This window comes from Pygocentrus nattereri, chromosome 11 (assembly GCF_015220715.1).
Source record: "Pygocentrus nattereri isolate fPygNat1 chromosome 11, fPygNat1.pri, whole genome shotgun sequence".
Taxonomy (NCBI): domain Eukaryota; kingdom Metazoa; phylum Chordata; class Actinopteri; order Characiformes; family Serrasalmidae; genus Pygocentrus; species Pygocentrus nattereri.
This window is the reverse complement of record NC_051221.1, coordinates 5,574,651-5,592,406: the sequence shown is the minus strand read 5'-3', so window position 1 is coordinate 5,592,406 and position 17,756 is coordinate 5,574,651. Positions and strand designations below refer to the sequence as shown.

Here is a 17,756-nt window from a genome sequence, read left to right as displayed (position 1 = left end):
CTCTGCACATTCAGCTCTTCACCACTGACTTCCCAGGATTAGAGTCTAGAACCCACTGAAACATCTAATCTCAGTCCACTGCGTCCTGGACAGGCAGCGGATGGACAGATGTAAACACATAAAATTCACAGCGTCTGAAATCTGAGCTGGTACTGTGTTTATATACATGTAAACACTGATTTTCACACCTTGTGCTTGTGTAAAAGTTCCCTGTTGAAAAACCTCTAAAGATATTTAGTAGATGTTTTTATTCTTGGAGAGATTCTTTTTTGCCCTCCTGTACAATTATTTCCATTAATCCTCCCAATAACAGCTTCCCAGCATCACTGAGTCAGAAATATACAGTTTCATAAAGAACAAAGCTCATAACACATGATGTAGTGCCGGCATGTCAGACTGGGGACCCTCTGGGTCAAAGTGCTCATCAGGTTTGTTCATTTTACAAAAGCCTAATTTAACTCAACATAACTGATTATTACTCGTCGTGCATTGATGTGACTTACTAGTCGTGCTCTGCACAATAACTGAGCATTATTCACTTAATGAGGGGTGAGTGAGTGACTGTCTGTCTGTCTGCCCTGCGATGGACTGGCGACCTGTCCAGGATCCTGCCTTCCGCCCGATGACTGCTGGGATAGGCTCCAGCACCCCCTGTGACCCTGAAGGTGAGCGGCTGTGTGTGTGTGTGTGTGTGTGTGTGTGTGTGTGTGTGTGTGTGTATTCACTTAATGATCAGCTTAAAGAGAATACAGTATAAATATCTAAGGAAAAGTATGTTGTATAGCAGCCGGGTGGTTTGCCAGACATGTGGAGCAGTTTTCAGTCTTTCCAGTAGCGCCTGCTGGTTGCTGTATTAAATTGGCTTCACTCTTTGATTGTTTTTCTTGTGTGTATAGATACTTCTGTGTTTGTTTTTTTTGATGTGAGATTTTTGATGTGTCTGTTCGTTTCTGACTGGTTGATTGATTTGGCCACATGCTGTGAATGAAACCTCTGGAAATATATCCAGCGAAACTCCTTCTCGGCAGAGCCATTTTTAAAACGACAAACTCGCCCTGTTTGTTTATTGGTTTGTGTGTGTCACAGTGATATAACGCTGATAACATGGCGTAGCTTCCAAGTCAGGCTGCCTGAAAAAAGTGAACATTTCCTGTAGCCGTTTAATAAAGAGTTTAATTTCTCCATTTAGAGGATTCCTCACATCAGCTCTGCATCACTGTAATAGAAGTTAGTTATTTGCTGGTATTTCAGTCAAAAAAGTCAGAAAAAATCAGTGTCATGTGACACAAGTGTTGCGTCAACTTGACATCAAAGTTGACAAAAGTCTTTATGATAGATGATAAACGTTATAAATAAACCTGTATAAATGTTTTTGTGGGTCTTATGAATACAGCCATACAGTAAAGTATCAGTATTTATGACCATTATAAAATAAAGGTGCATTATTTTAATGAATATTATCTAACGTGGGAAATAAAGCTGATAATTACAGCTGATAGATGATCATCCTGTTTACAGTTTCACAATCCTGTTAATCCATACTGCTGGACGTTTCTACAAGTTTCCACTGAAACTGACAGAATTTAAGGACAATGAACTGAGAGTTCCTTAACCATGAATGAACAATGTGGATAAGGTCACCATCACTGATCAGGGCTTTAGGACCTGTCCTGACCTCCCCTGACCTGCTTATATTCTCCACTTTGGATCAATAAACAGATTTTATAGATATTCTAATCTCATCTTTACAAAGGGTGCCAATGATTCTGGAGGCCACTGCAGCTTTTGTGTAGATAGAAATGAAACACATTTTCACACTTGCTGGTTCGTGATGTCACACTGAGCTCCACTGTAGCTCCACTGCAGTCGTATCTACCAGCGTCTGACTGAGAGACTCTGTATATACATTAGATAGCTGCAGGGTGAGTTGCTAGATGAACACTATCAGCTCATATCAATAGAGTTTCCTACTGCGTCTTGGATAATGGTCAGATGTAAATACATAATGCACATTGTCTGAATAAATACTGTGTTATGTGCATGTAAACACAAAAAATGTGATCATTCATTTAACAAAAAAAATAAATAAATAAAAAAGAAATTTCTACTGAGGAAAAAGTTGGAACACCTTATGGCCTAATAGCTGGTATTTCCTCCTATGACTGAAATAACCTCTATTAGATGTTTCCTATAACTGTCTACCACACTCTGGCATTGAGTAGGAGAAAGTCTCTCTCTATGCAGGTTTCATTCAGCAGTGTGATGTTTATACATGCACAGCCTGTTTCAAATCACCCCACAGCATCTCAATAAGATTAAGATCCGGGCTGTGACTGGCCATTTCACTACTCTCTATTTCTTACTTTTGAGCTGTTCCTTGGTGGGTTTACTTCAGTGTTTCGGGTCTTTGTTATGTTGTGTGGTCCACCTCCACTTGAGCCTCAGTTTTCAGCCCACTGAGCGTTATCAACCCACTGAGCGTTCCACTGTGTACCTGCCTTTCTGTTTATGACCATTTTGCCTGTTTTTCCCGAGACCAACGCCTACTTTGTGTTTCACATTTCACGTTTTCCTCTCTTGATCATTTTTATTGATTCTTATTAATAAAATAAGGAATTCATAGTGGATTCTATGATGGACAGTTTGCCAGACCTTGCTGTAGCAAACCCGCCTCAAGCTATGACATTTCCCCTCCATGCTTCGCAGTTGGTTTGAGGTTCTTTGGTTGCATGTTTCCTTTGCACGACATGTCCAAATAATTCAACTTTCAATAAGTCAAGTCCTCTGTTTTTGTCTAGGTCTTTTCTGGCAAACTTTAGTCTTACTCTGTTTTTTTGACATCAAGTGTTTCCTCCTTGAAAGTCAGACTTGTGCAATCCCTTTCTGATAGATCAATTCTGGCAGATCAATGTACTTTGACAGATACCTGTAGGTCCCGTGATGACATTTTAGGATTTGTTGGAGACTTATTTACACACCTCGTGGTCTGCTCTTGGGCCGAACTTGCTATGATAGCCTGGCCTGGCCATATTAGCAGTTGTTTTAGATGTTCTCCAATTGTAAGAATTGTAAGATCCTGCCAAGATGACACCCCTCACTTCAACAATACAGATCAGAACTAAATGTCTGAGGTTTAAATCCAACAGCCTCCTCCAAAATCCAAAATCTAGCAAATCATTTGCAGTTGATGAGGTCACCTGATTCTAATTTTAGACATTTTAAGTAGTAATAAATGTGGAGTGGTCCTAATTTCTCCTCACAGGAAAATTGAATTTTTAATAATTCATTCTACAAATTAAGAAATGTCTTCTTTTTTAATTTACTTATTACCTCCATGTGAAATGTTGATGAAATGAAGATCAAATGTCCACATGCTTAAATATGTTAAAAACTAGGGTTGTCATGGGGTGTACTAATTTTGTCACAAAGTTGTCTGTTGATAAACTAGTATCGATAATTAGTAGATTTCATTTTTACATATAAGGTATATGTTATATCCCTGGAGTGATTTCTCTTACCCACTCTGACTCTCCCAAAATTGTCTAAAACAGCTTAAAACTCATCAATGAGTCTTACATATACAGTTTCATAAGAATATAAACCTTGTAAGACATGATCTAGTGCTAGCATGACCAGACATCCTGTTTTTCCAGGGACAATGCTGTACTTCAGTCCATGCCCCAGCATCCCAGCTTCCTAGCTTGTTTTTAAAAGAGGTACATTTTTTCTGTATGTTAAAGGCATTGACAAATTGATTAAATTGATTAATTCTATATTTTAGAAGTTACATGTCTTTATATGCATCTAACCATAAAAAGGCCAATTACATGAATTAATTTTGCAAAAACCTAATACAGTTGAACCATTTATCAGCCGCTCTTCATCAAAGTGATTTACTGACCTCACTCTGTACAGTGGTCAAATATTCTTGTTTAGTTAACCACCTAAGAAACCTCACCCCAGTGAGCTCAACGACTACAGGCCAGTTGCGTTGACGTCCCACATTATGAAGACATGGAGCGACTGCTTCTCCCTCTTCTCAGACCCCAGGTACAGCATGCACTGGACCCTCTCCAGTTTGCCTATCGGGAGAGGATTGGTGTCGAGGACGCCATCACCTACCTCCTCCACCGAACCTACTCTCATCTGGACAAGGGGAATAGCGCTGTGAGAATCATGTTTTTTGATTTCTCCAGTGCTTTTAATACCATCCAGCCCCCAGTTCTCAGAGACAAGCTGGTGAAGATGCAGGTGGATCCTCACCTGGTGCATTGGATCACGGACTATCTCACCTGCAGACCACAGTACGTGAGGCTGACTGACGGTACATCTGAGACTGTTGTCAGCAGCACTGGAGCACCACAGGGGACTGTGCTCTCCCCCTTCCTCTTCACTCTCTACACATCAGACTTCCAGTACAACTCTGAGATGTGCCATCTGCAGATATTCTCGGATGACACTGCCATCGTTGGATGTGTCAAGGGTGGTCAGGAGGAGGAGTACAGGAGACAGGTGGAGGAATTTGTTGCTTGGTGTCGACTGAACCAACTGCAGTTGAACATATCCAAGACCAAGGAGTTGGTGGTGGACATCCGTAGGTCTGGACTACCCCTGCAGCCAGTCTCCATTGAGGGGGTTGATGTGGAGACGGTCAAGACCTACAAGTACCTTGGTCTGCATCTGGACAACAATGTGGACTGGTCAACAAACATGGACACCCTGTACAGGAAAGGACAGAGTCGGCTGTATTTCCTGAGGAGACTGCGGACCTTTAACATCTGTAAGAAGCTTCTGCAGATGTTCTACCACTCAATCGTGGCCAGCATTCTCTTCTACGCTGTGGTTTGCTGGGGAGGCACCATGAAGAGAAGAGATGCATCAAGGCTGGACAAGCTGGTCAGGAGGACCGGGGCAGTGGTGGGAGTGGAGCTGGACTCTCTGGTTACAATAGCAGATAGGAGGACTTTGGATAAACTGCTTTCTATCATGAACAATGATAGTCACCCACTTCACACCATCATCATGAAGCAGAGGAGTGTGTTCAGTGGCAGGCTGCTGTCACAGAGCTGCACAACAGACAGACTCAGAAGATCATTCATTCCGAGAGCCTTCAGACTCTTCAACTCCTCCCATCGGGGACGGGAGGCTGCTGCTGACTGAGTTTAACCCAGTCGCACTACATGGACATTATTCAACTACTCAACCGCTTAATTATTTATTCACAATTACACTTCCCCAACCTCTCTTACACTCAAGTACATTTACTCATGGTGTGGTATTCATATATTCACATATTCACTTTACAGAACTATATTTTTTACATGTACATATTAATAATTCTATGGCACATCAGTCACTTTTATAACTTTTATAACTAATGTCGTTTGCACCTTGCACTTTGCTCTGTGAATTTATTTATTGGCTGTTAGAAAACTCTACTGCACTGCTCCATCTACAGATAGTTCTTTACCTTGTACAGAAAGTCTTTATACCCTTATATATTTTCTATTGTTCTGTGTTTAATAGATGTTGAATATGTTTCTTACTGTATTGTGTTGTTGCTGCTGGATGCCTAAATTTCCTTCGGGACCAATAAAGTATCTATCTATCTATCTATCTATCTATCTATCTATCTATCTATCTATCTATCTATCTATCTATCTATCTATCTAAAAATTTAACCAGCTTCAAATCAATACAGCATAATTTTGCCTAGCAGCAGAATGATTTGGTAGATGTGTTTTCATTTTCTCATGCAGGTCATTATTCTGTAAATTTGATTGAAAAATTGCAACGAAAAAAGTGTGCAACAATATTTTTTGTACAAACTGAATTGAACAAGGCTTTTTTGTCTTTTTGGCAAAATTACTGAAGGACAAACATACCCTGCACCTTCAATTTTTCAGACTTAGTACCTTCATCTAAATATGAGTAAAAAACAAACTAACATTAAAACTAACATTAAAATGCATATTCATGTCATGCTTAAAATACACAGAGTGCTGTATTAAAAATCTCATCACTGTGTCTAGTGCTAGATCATCTGATGGCATTACATCAGTAGCTCATACGAACCTTGAGTTGTTCCTCCAGATGAATGGTGAGTTGTATTTGTTGCAGTTTTTGGTGCCGTTGTGCCTGTTCTGTTCGTTTTATTAGTTGTGGATGTGGTTGTAGTTGTTGCAGTTTCGGTTGCTTTTGTCCCTGTGCTGTTAGTTGTGGATTTGGGTGTAGTCATTGCAGTTTCGGTAGCGTTTGTCCCTGTGATGTTAGTTGTGGATGTGGATGTAGTCGTTGCAGTTTCGGTAGCGTTTGTCCCTGTGATGTTAGTTTTGGATGTTGGTGTAGTTGTTGCAGCTTCTGTAGCAGTTATGGATGCGGTTATGTTATTTGTACCTGGAATGTAGGGAACAGCATTTGTTGTTTGTGTTTGCTTGGTTCAGTCTGTTTAGCATCATATGACTTGTACATTAAGGCTGTTTACACCTTGCAGTAAATGTGTTTGGGCCTGGTCCCCAATGTGACCACATAATATTTGATTTTACTTCCCCATATACATAACACACGTTGTTTTCAGTTATATCTGTTTGCCAATTGTTCAAACGGGCAAAGTTGATATGGACATTTTCATTGGTTCATAGTGTAAGAATGCACTTGTGCCTGATGTGGTCAGTATCTGTTTCTGACCACCTCTGAAAGTTGTCACACCTGGTGCAGTGAAGTGAAATCTGAACGTGATCCATTCTGAATGTGATCCTATCACATTAGATACCAGTTAGATACCAGCCAAGAATGCCAGACCCAGTGTGATTAAATGTTCTCCTGCCCAAAGCTTCAGTCAATAATTAATGGTTTAGTAATTGACTATTCAAGACACATTTTATGGTTTAAACTATGACATGCAGGGTACTTTAAACAAGGAAGCCCTCAATGAGAGCCGACCATTCCTCCTCTAAAAAGAAAAATTCTATTCTGCTTTGAGATGAATAAGTAACATTAATAATTGTACAGTTTACAGTTGAAAAACATTCTTTAGCCTAAACCATAATTACAATTGAGGCTTGTACTAAAGCCCATATTTCGGACTTTGCTTCGGTTTAAGAGTCTCCGCTTCAGTAAAGATTCTAGAGTAAAGTCCACCTGAATACAGACCAGAGCCTGTTATACAAAGTAACTGACCAGTGATTTAACACCTCACCCAGACCCCAGACTCATATTAGTTTTAGGGACAATAGCAGTGTAATCAAGATGTTTTATGTTCAAATGTGAACCATAAAAGATAATCAATTTAATGTTTGAAATGGTTTATAATTACTGTTGTTATTTCTGAAGTCACAATGCAGAGATCTACAAAATTCTAAGAACATGAATAATAGTTTTATTTAAATGAAGTATTATTTCAGAAAAGTGAAAACTGAACGTCATTCATTCATTAGATTTTTTTACATGATGATTTCTACTTAAACCACAGTGAATTCCATTGAGCTCACCTTTTTCCTCATTTTTGTTGTTGCTTGTTGTAGTAAATGTGGGTGCTGACTTATCTGATGAAAAAAAATCTATTTTTTATTTGGTAATTGTAAGAAAGCATTATTAATTATTAACATATTGAAGGATTGTTTATAGATTATGAAATGTCACAATAGCATTAATAATATTAAATACAATCACAATGACAATGAAGTGGGAACGTTGTGTAAAACATAAATAAAAACAGAATACAGTGATTTGCAAATCCTTTTCAACCCATATTCAATTGAATACACTACAAAGACAAGATATTTAATGTTCAAACGGATAAACTTTATTGATTTTCGCAAATATTCACTCATTTTTAATTTGATGCCTGCAACACGTTCCAAAGAAGTTGGGACAGGGGCAACAAAAGACTGGGAAAGTTGAGAGATTAATTTGGGTGAGTGTCATGTTTGGGTATAAAGGGAGCATTCCTGAAAGGCTCAGTCGTTCACAATCAAAGATGGGGTCAGGTTCACCACTTTGTTAACAACTGCATGACCAAATAGTCCAACAGTTTAAGAACAATGTTTCTCAACATCCAATTGCAAGGAATTTAGGGATTTCATCATCTACAGTCCATAATATCATGAAAAGATTCAGAGAATCTGGAGAAATCTCTGCAAGTAAGCGGCAAGGCAGAAAACCAACATTGAATGCCCGTGACCTTCGATCCCTCAGGCGGCACTGCATTAAAAACCGACATCATTCTGTAACGGATATTCCCACATGGGCTCAGGAACACTCCAGAAAACCACTGTCAGTGAACTCAGTTCGTCGCTCCATCTACAAGTGCAAGTTAAAACTCTGCCATGCAAAGTGAAGCCACATATCAACACCACCCAGAAACGCTGCCGGCTTCTCTGGGCCGAGCTCATCTGAGATGGACTGACGCAGAGTGGAAAAGTGTCCTGTGGTCTGACGCGTCCACATTTCAAATTGTTTTTGGAAATCATGGACGTTGTGTCCTCCGGAAAAGAGTGTGGGTACTAGACTGGCCTGCCTGCAGTCCAGACCGTCTCCCATTGAAAATGTGTGGCGCATTATGAAGCGCAAAATACGACAACAGAGACCCCGGACTGCTGAGCAACTGAAGCTGTACATCAAGCAAGAATGGGAAAGAATTCCACCTACAAAGCTTCAACAATCAGTGTCCTCAGTTCCCAAACGCTTATTGAGTGTTGTTAAAAGGAAAGGTGATGTAACACAGTGGTAAACACGCCCCTGTCCCAACTTCTTTGGAATGTGTTGCAGGCATCAAATTAAAAATGAGTGAATATTTGCAAAAAAAGAAATTGATCTGTTTGAACATTAAATATCTCGTCTTTGTAGTGTATTCAGTTGAATATGGGTTGAAAAGGATTTGCAAATCATCGTTTTCTGTTTTTATTTATGTTTTACACAACGTCCCAACTTCACTGGAATTGGGGTTGTATAATATTTTTGTTATTCTAAGAAAATCTGGACACAAATAAATTAAATTAAATTGATAAATGAATAAAATATTTCAATCTTATTTAATGAAATATGATTTTATAACAGTGAAGACTAAATGACATTCAGTACAGAATGTTTATTTTCGTGTTGATTTCTGCTTAAACTACAGTGAATTCCTTTATGCTCACCTGCTTCCTCATTTGTGATGTTGATTGATTCATTAGACGGGGTTTGAAGGGTTGATGTTGCTGAAGGAAAAGATGGTAAGAAAGCATTAGTAATTATTAAGATATTTCAGAATTCTTATATGTCATCATATCATGCATAAAAAAAACATTCCGAAGTGCTAATGGAAGTTAATTTAATGATTTTTCATTCCGAGTCATTTTGTCATGAATTCTAATACAATGCAAATTGTGATTATTCAGACTCTCCCCCCAAAAAAAGAAAAAAAATTGATATTTTGTGGAATTTGCATTTCCCAGATTTAATATTATGTTGACAGAACATCCATGTCAAGTGACGCTGACAGTTTTTTTTTTTTTTTTTGACGCCTACTCTCTGGGGAGAAATGACAGACTTCGTAACTCAGTCAGGATCATCATCATCATCATCACCACCATCAGTCCCCAGCTAGTGTCTAGATAAGGGCAATATCGTGAAAGGGACGCTGCTGCAGGATTCCGGACTTGACTGACACATTTTATGATCCACAGCTAATGTTCTTGCTTCGTTGAGATCAAACCGTTGTTTCTTTAGGTGTTCCACGTTTTATTAGGTGCAGTTCAAGAGACGTTGGTGTGGTATACGGTTCACCCCCATTCTGCACGTGTCCAAACCATTTCAGCCTATGCTGTTGTATCTGTTCCTCAATGGTTGCTTGCTGTTGACATGCTGTTGACATCTGGCTCGGATGGTGTCGCTGTTAATGTGATGCCGAAGGGAGATGCCAAGGATCTGCCCCAGGCATCACATTTGGGAAGCCTTGGGAGTTTTTTCAAGTCCATGTTGGTAGGGTTAAAGCATCTGATCCATAAAGAAAGAGGATCGGTGTTCGGACAAGGCGGGTGTGAATATGATATTACAAACTCTAAAATATTGAACTATTAGTACACAGATTACTACAGAAAGAGTAATTAATAAACAGGTAACAGGAACTAATTCATATTATAATTCCTTAAAACAGTTAAAATATTAAAACATTTACTCAGTTGAATCCACCACAGCAAAAGTGCGCTGCCCCTTTAAGACCCTGCAGCTAAAACCCCACAGCGCTGAGCGGAAAGTTCGAGAGCGCCCGGTGGAAGCAGAAGGGAGAGGGGAGAAGAGAGAGCGCTGAAGCTGTGAGATACAGCCTGTTTCTCTCAAACTACTGAACTACAGACACTACAAACCCGCTCTACCTGTGTTTCCCAGTCCAGGACCCACAGAGGACGATACCTTTCCCTGATTTAGAGTAAAACAGGCTGGTTTGGTGAGTTAGAGCTCAGTTTAGCTGCTGTATGTGGCTGAATTAAAGACTTTAAGGTGGAACTAATGGCTACATTAACATGGTGCACTGTGGTGCTGTGCTGCTGTTAAATGAGGCTGAGTATGTTGTGTTTAGCTGGGTGGAGGTTTGTGAAGGGAGCTTGTTAAGGAGCTAGGTCAGTGCTAGCCTACAGCTAGCAGCCTGCTGTCCTGTCTCCATGGTGTTGCTGCTGTGGAGCCCGCGGCGCTGTAGCTGGTGAATTTCTTCTAATATCGTATCAAATGGACATTAACTGACAATATTCAGCCTAAATAAGAAAAAAAATACAATTGATAATTGCAAACATAGATAAACTTACATTTTAACCTGCAAACCAAAGAAAACCCACAGCCACACTAAATAAGCAAATAATTAATTAGAAAGAAACGACAATATTGACCTAAACTTAATGTGAATTAACCGAATTAAACTAACACAAATAAACCCATAATTAATGTAACCTCAGCCATTAACTAAACTTGAACTAATACATTCCTAAATAGAGAACTATGAGGATTATAACCGTAATGTAAATAAAAATCTTTTTATGTGTGTCTCTGGTCATTTATAGGTGCACCACTCCCAACGGCCCTAGAACTGGTCCATTAGCGTAACCATTTGTGATAGCCCTTGCACACGAGTGTTACACGGGTCTTGATCTTCATAGAGATGTTATTCTGCTTCCAAAGGCACAATGTGAGCGAGGCAAACACTGGTGCACTCCTTTCTCCTGAACCAGTCAAACCCGATTCATCCTGCACTTGTTCAATTTGGATGTCAATTCGAGTGAATGTCACGGTGATGAAATGCAGGTAACATGATGGAGCTTGCCAAGTCAAGCTGGTTCAACAAACATGAACATTTTCCATGGCCTTTAAGTTTTGTTTTACTATTTTAAAGACTAGATACATCAGCATTGTGTCACTGTAGTATACATAAAGTCATTTTAGCCAAAATATTCTCTCAACAACTCAGAAAAAAAATCCATGGCACTTGACAGAAAACTGCCTTTTAAGCAGATGCTGTGTGATATTGAGGTGTGTATATATATATAGGACTTAACAGGGGTGTCCAAAGTCAGCCTGCAGCCTGCTTTTAACCCATGGTTTCTCATTTAGAGTGTCTTATCAGTGGCCCACCAGCTTCATGATTGGCCCCTCCCAGTCTTGTCCATGTGTTCATGTTTTGGTTTAGCCCCCTCATTTCATGACTCCGGCCCTGATTGTCTCCACCTGTTTTTCCTCGTTTTCCCTGTGTATTTAAGCCCTGTGTTTGGCATTTGTTCTGTTTGCTTTGTTTGTGTCTCTGTCTGTGTTGGTGGTGTGATCTGCTGTGGTGTTTGTTCTGTTCTGCTTGTTCTGTTGTATTCTGGTTTGTGTCATGTCTTCCCCATGATCTCTCTGTATTGGCTACTTGAACCTGGACCGTTATGACTATGACCCTGGATTTGCCCATAATAAATCTCGGTTATCTCAGCACGTACGTCTGCCTCCTCTCTCCCAGTCACACCAGCCAGCATGTTGCATATTTTTTTTCACCTGATGGTGGCAGCACCACAAAATTACAGAGTAATGTGATGCCTCTCTTCTCTGACTTGACCTGCTGAATGACATTTGGTAAAGACCGCAGCCATAGATCATATATGTAACACTGAGACCTAGTCATTTTAGTAGAATGGCAATATGAACTTTTTCATTAAGAGTCAAAATATGTGTGCCTAAGATGTCAAATGACTGTATGAGTTTTTTATCCATAGGCATGAAACTGAGCATGCATATGATAAATATTCAGGATGGGAGAGAAACTACAGTATCGGAAATCTTTAAACCCCCAAAATTTGATCTGCTACGCCTGTTCAATAAAGTGATTTCTTTTGAATTCTGTTTATTTAAAGTGCAAAAGACATGATCTAACTAAACTGAAATCACAAATTCAGTTGAACAAGTAAACATGTAAATAGGAATACAATCAATGTGTTAGTGCTGTTTTATTTCGTCTGATTAAACAAATCAATGTCAGCACTTTTCATAAGCACGCATATTGATTGTTATAAGCGCTTACCAAGCTGAATTACTCTGAGCAATGAATGAGCAATCCAACAATAAAAGAGGCCTCCTGCATCTTTAACAGTGATAGGAAACGCTGATCTCCAATCTTCAGTCACCGTAACAATGTGTTAAATCTACAAAAGGCATTTTCTGCATTTTTTCATAATATGCTACGATTTAAAAAGTCATGTACTATATATGTGGCAAAAAGATATTTCCACCAAGTTCTACATAAAGTTGTTCAAATGTTTGAGCTTCGGCCTTATTTTCTTTCGCTATTTTTGAGGATCCTTCATGGTGGAGGGACACATGAAGTGTGTTTAGTCCTCAAAGTAGTATTTAGATTTTCCAATCAATATTCCATATAAAACTCAGTTTAAGAGTCTCCACTTCAGTAAAGATTTTAGAGTAAAGTCTGCCTGAATACAGACCAGAGCCTGTTATACAAAGTTACTGACCAGTGATTTAACACCTCACCCAGACTCATATTAGTTTTAGGGACAATAACAGTGTAATCAAGATGTTTTATGTTCAAATGTGAACCATAAAAGATAATCAATTTAATGTTTGAAATGGTTTATAATTACTGTTGTTATTTCTGAAGTCACAATGCAGAGATCTACAAAATTCTAAGAACATGAATAATAGTTTTATTTAAATGAAGTATTTCAGAAAAGTGAAAACTGAACGTCATTCATTCATTAGATTTTTTTACATGATGATTTCTACTTAAACCACAGTGAATTCCATTGAGCTCACCTTTTTCCTCATTTTTGTTGTTGCTTGATGTAGTAGATGTGGGTGCTGACTTATCTGATGAAAAAAAATCTATTTTTTTATTTGGTAATTGTAAGAAAGTGTTATTCATTATTAACATATTGAAGGATTGTTTATAAATTATGAAATGGCACAAAAGCATTAATAATATTAAATACAACCACAATTACAATGAAGTGGGAACGTTGTGTAAAACATAAATAAAACAGTGAATACAGTGATTTGCAAATCCTTTTCAACCCATATTCAATTGAATACACTACAAAGACAAGATATTTAATGTTCAAACGGATAAACTTTGTTTTTTGCAAATTATTCATTTTTAATTTGATGCCTGCAACATGTTCCAAAGAAGTTGGGACAGGGGCAAAAAAACACTGGGAAAGTTGAGAGATTAATTTGGGTGAGTGTCATGATTGGGTATAAAGGGAGCATCGCTGAAAGGCTCAGTCGTTCACAAGCAAAGACGGGACGAGGTTCACCACTTTGTTAACAACTGCATGACCAAATAGTCCAACAGTTTAAGAACAATGTTTCTCAACATCCAATTGCAAGGAATTTAGGGGTTTCATCATCTACAGTCCATAATATCATCAAAAGATTCAGAGAATCTGGAGAAATCTCTGCAAGTAAGCAGCACGGCAGAAAACCAACATTGAATGTCCGTGACCTTCGACCCCTCAGGTGGCACTGCATTAAAAACCGACATCATTCTGTAGCGGATATTCCCACAAGGGCTCAGGAACACTTCAGAAAACCACTGTCAGTGAACTCAGTTCGTCGCTCCATCTACAAGTGCAAGTTAAAACTCTGCCATGCAAAGCGAAGCCACATATCAACACCACCCAGAAACGCCGCCGGCTTCTCTGGGCCGAGCTCATCTGAGATGGACTGACGCAAAGTGGAAAAGTGTCTTGTGGTCTGACGCGTCCACATTTCACACTGTTTTTGGAAATCATGGACGTTGTGTCCTCCGGGCCAAAGAGGAAAAGGACTCTCCGGATTGTTTTCAGCGCAAAGTTCAAAAGCCAGCATCTCTGATGGTGTGGGGGGGCATGTTAGTGCCCATGGCAGGGGTAACTTGCACATCTGTGAAGGCCCCATTAATGCTGAAAGGTACATACAGGTTTTGGAGCAACATCTGCTGCCATCCAAGCAGCGTCTTGTTCAGGGACGTCCTGCTTATTTCAGCAAGACGATGCCAAGCCATATTCTGCACGTGTTACAACAGCGTGGCTTCGTAGTAAAAGAGTGCGGGTGCTAGACTGGCCTGCCTGCAGTCCAGACCCGTCTCCCATTGAAAATGTGTGGCACATTATGAAGCGCAAAATACGACAGTGGAGACCCCGGACTGCTGAGCAACTGAAGCTGTACATCAAGCAAGAATGGGAAAGAATTCCACCTACAAAGCTCCAACATTCAGTGTCCTCAGTTCCCAAACACTTATTGAGTGTTGTTAAAGGAAAGGTGATGTAACACAGTGGGAAACACGCCCCTGTCCCAACTTCTTTGGAACGTGTTGCAGGCATCAAATTCAAAATGAGTGAATATTTGCAAAAGAACAATAAAGTTTATCTGTTTGAATATTAAATATCTCGTCTTTGTAGTGTATTCAGTTGAATATGGGTTGAAAAGGATTTGCAAATCATCGTTTTCTGTTTTTATATGTTTTACACAACGTCCAAACTTCACTGGAATTGGGGTTGTATAATACTTTTGTTATTCTAAGAAAACCTGGACACAAATTAAATTAAAAAATGAATAAAATATTTCAATCTTATTTAATGAAACATGATTTTATAAGTGAAGACTAAATGACATTCAGTACAGAATGTTTATTTTCGTGTTGATTTCTGCTTAAACTACAGTGAATTCCTTTACGCTCACCTGTTCCCTCACTTGTGATGTTGATTGATTCATTAGACGGGGTTTGAAGGGCTGATGTTGCTGAAGGAAAAGATGGTAAGAAAGCATTAGTAATTATTAAGATATTTCAGAATTCTTATGTCATCATATCATGCATAAAAAAACATTCTTAAGTGCTAATGGAAGTTAATTTAATGATTTTTCATTCCGAATCATTTTGTCATGAATTCTAATACAATGCAAATTGTGATTATTCAGACTCTCCCCCCAAAAAAAAGAAAAAAAATTGATATTTTGTGGAATTTGCATTTCCCAGATTTAATATTATGTTGACAGAACATCCATGTCAAGTGACGCTGACAGTTTTTTTTTTTTTTTTTGACGCCTACTCTCTGGGGAGAAATGACAGACTTCGTAACTCAGTCAGGATCATCATCATCATCATCACCACCATCAGTCCCCAGCTAGTGTCTAGATAAGGGCAATATCGTGAAAGGGACGCTGCTGCAGGATTCTGAACTTGATTGACACGTTTTATGATCCACCCCTAATGTTCTTGCTTCGTTGAGATCAAACCGTTGTTTCTTTAGGTGTTCCACGTTTTCTTAGGTGCAGTTCAAGAGACGTTGGTGTGGTATACGGTCCACCCCCATTCTGCACGTGTCCAAACCATTTCAGCCTATGCTGTTGTATCTGTTCCTCGATGGTTGCTTGCTGTTGACATGCTGTTGACATCTGGCTCGAATGGTGTTGCTGTTAATGTGATCCCGAAGGGAGATGCCAAGGATCTGCCCCAGGCGTCTGCGAAGTTTGGGTTGGGGAGTTGGGGAGTTTTTTCAAGTCCATGTTGGTAGGGTTCAAGCATCTGTTCCATAAAGAAAGATAGGATCGGTGTTCGGACAAGGCGGGTCTTGGTCATCATAGAGGTGTTATTCTGCTTCCAAAGGCTCAATGTGAGCGAGGCAAACACTGGTGCAGCCTGTCCAGGTCCAGCCTGCTTTTAACCCATGGTTTCTCATTTAGAGTGTCTTGTAAGTGGCCCACCAGCTTCATGATTGGCCATGTGTTCATGTTTTGGTTTAGCCCCCTCATTTCATGACTCCGCCCCTGATTGTCTCCACCTGTTTTTCCTCGTTTTCCCTGTGTATTTAAGCCCTGTGTTTGCCATCTCTTCTGTTTGCTTTGTTTGAGTCTCTGTCTGTGTTGGTGGTGTGATCTGCTGTGGTGTTTGTTCTGTTCTGCTTGTTCTGTTGAATTCTGGTTTGTGTCATGTCTTCCCCATGATCTCTCTGTATTGGCTACTTGAACCTGGACCGTTATGACTATGACCCTGGATTTGCCCATAATAAATCTCGGTTATCTCAGCACGTACGTCTGCCTCCTCTCTCCCAGTCACACCAGCCAGCATGTTGCATATTTTTTTTCACCTGATGGTGGCAGCACCACAAAATTACAGAGTAATGTGATGCCTCTCTTCTCTGACTTGACCTGCTGAATGACATTTGGTAAAGACCGCAGCCATAGATCATATATGTAACACTGAGACCTAGTCATTTTAGTAGAATGGCAATATGAACTTTTTCATTAAGAGTCAAAATATGTGTGCCTAAGATGTCGAATGACTGTATGAGTTTTTTATCCATAGGCATGAAACTGAGCATGCATATGATAAATATTCAGGATGGGAGAGAAACTACAGTATCGGAAATCTTTAAACCCCCAAAATTTGATCTGCTACGCCTGTTCAATAAAGTGATTTCTTTTGAATTCTGTTTATTTAAAGTGCAAAAGACATGATCTAACTAAACTGAAATCACAAATTCAGTTGAACAAGTAAACATGTAAATAGGAATACAATCAATGTGTTAGTGCTGTTTTATTTCGTCTGATTAAACAAATCAATGTCAGCACTTTTCATAAGCACGCATATTGATTGTTATAAGCGCTTACCAATCTGAATTACTCTGAGCAATGAATGAGCAATCCAACAATAAGAGGCCTCCTGCATCTTTAACACAGTGATAGGAAACGCTGATCGCCAATCTTCAGTCACCGTAACAATGTGTTAAATCTACAAAAGGCATTTTCTGCATTTTTTCATAATATGCTACGATTTAAAAAGTCATGTACTATATATGTGGCAAAAAGATATTTCCACCAAGTTCTACATAAAGTTGTTCAAATGTTTTAGAGCTTCGGCCTTATTTTCTTTCGCTATTTTTGAGGATCCTTCATGGTGGAGGGACACATGAAGTGTGTTTAGTCCTCAAAGTAGTATTTAGATTTTCCAATCAATATTCCATATAAAACTCAGAAGACACAGGTTTGGATAGTAAATAAAATGTCTATATTTGTGTTGTAGTCATAGTGACGTCTGGTTCCTATCACCACCACTGTAAAGACATCTGACTTTCTACACCGTTTTACATCAAACCACTCTGAATGACCAAATATGAAAATAAAAGCCATTGTAAAAGACTTGATATACTTGCAGCGGTGACCGCATTACATCTGCATTATTGCACCAGGTCACTAAAAATAGTTGATAATGGAATAATCTTTAACTGTAATGCTGCTCACTTGGACCACCAAGTGATGAAGTA

The 17,756-nt window shown here is 39.3% G+C and overlaps 1 protein-coding gene across 2 annotated transcripts in view; it reads right to left on the bottom strand.

The window, feature by feature from the left end:
• LOC108413742 (mucin-5AC-like) overlaps positions 1-17,756 on the bottom strand; it is a 57,080-nt gene that overhangs the window by 10,269 nt on the left and 29,055 nt on the right. For both annotated transcript variants that reach the window (XM_037542443.1, XM_017686390.2), the window contains exons 4-8: positions 15,175-15,234; positions 13,270-13,323; positions 9,141-9,200; positions 7,491-7,544; positions 6,076-6,396 (exon numbers count right to left, since the gene is read on the bottom strand). In XM_037542443.1, coding sequence (XP_037398340.1) covers positions 6,076-6,396; positions 7,491-7,544; positions 9,141-9,200; positions 13,270-13,323; positions 15,175-15,234 — 549 coding nt within the window. The remainder of the gene's footprint in view (positions 1-6,075; positions 6,397-7,490; positions 7,545-9,140; positions 9,201-13,269; positions 13,324-15,174; positions 15,235-17,756) is intronic.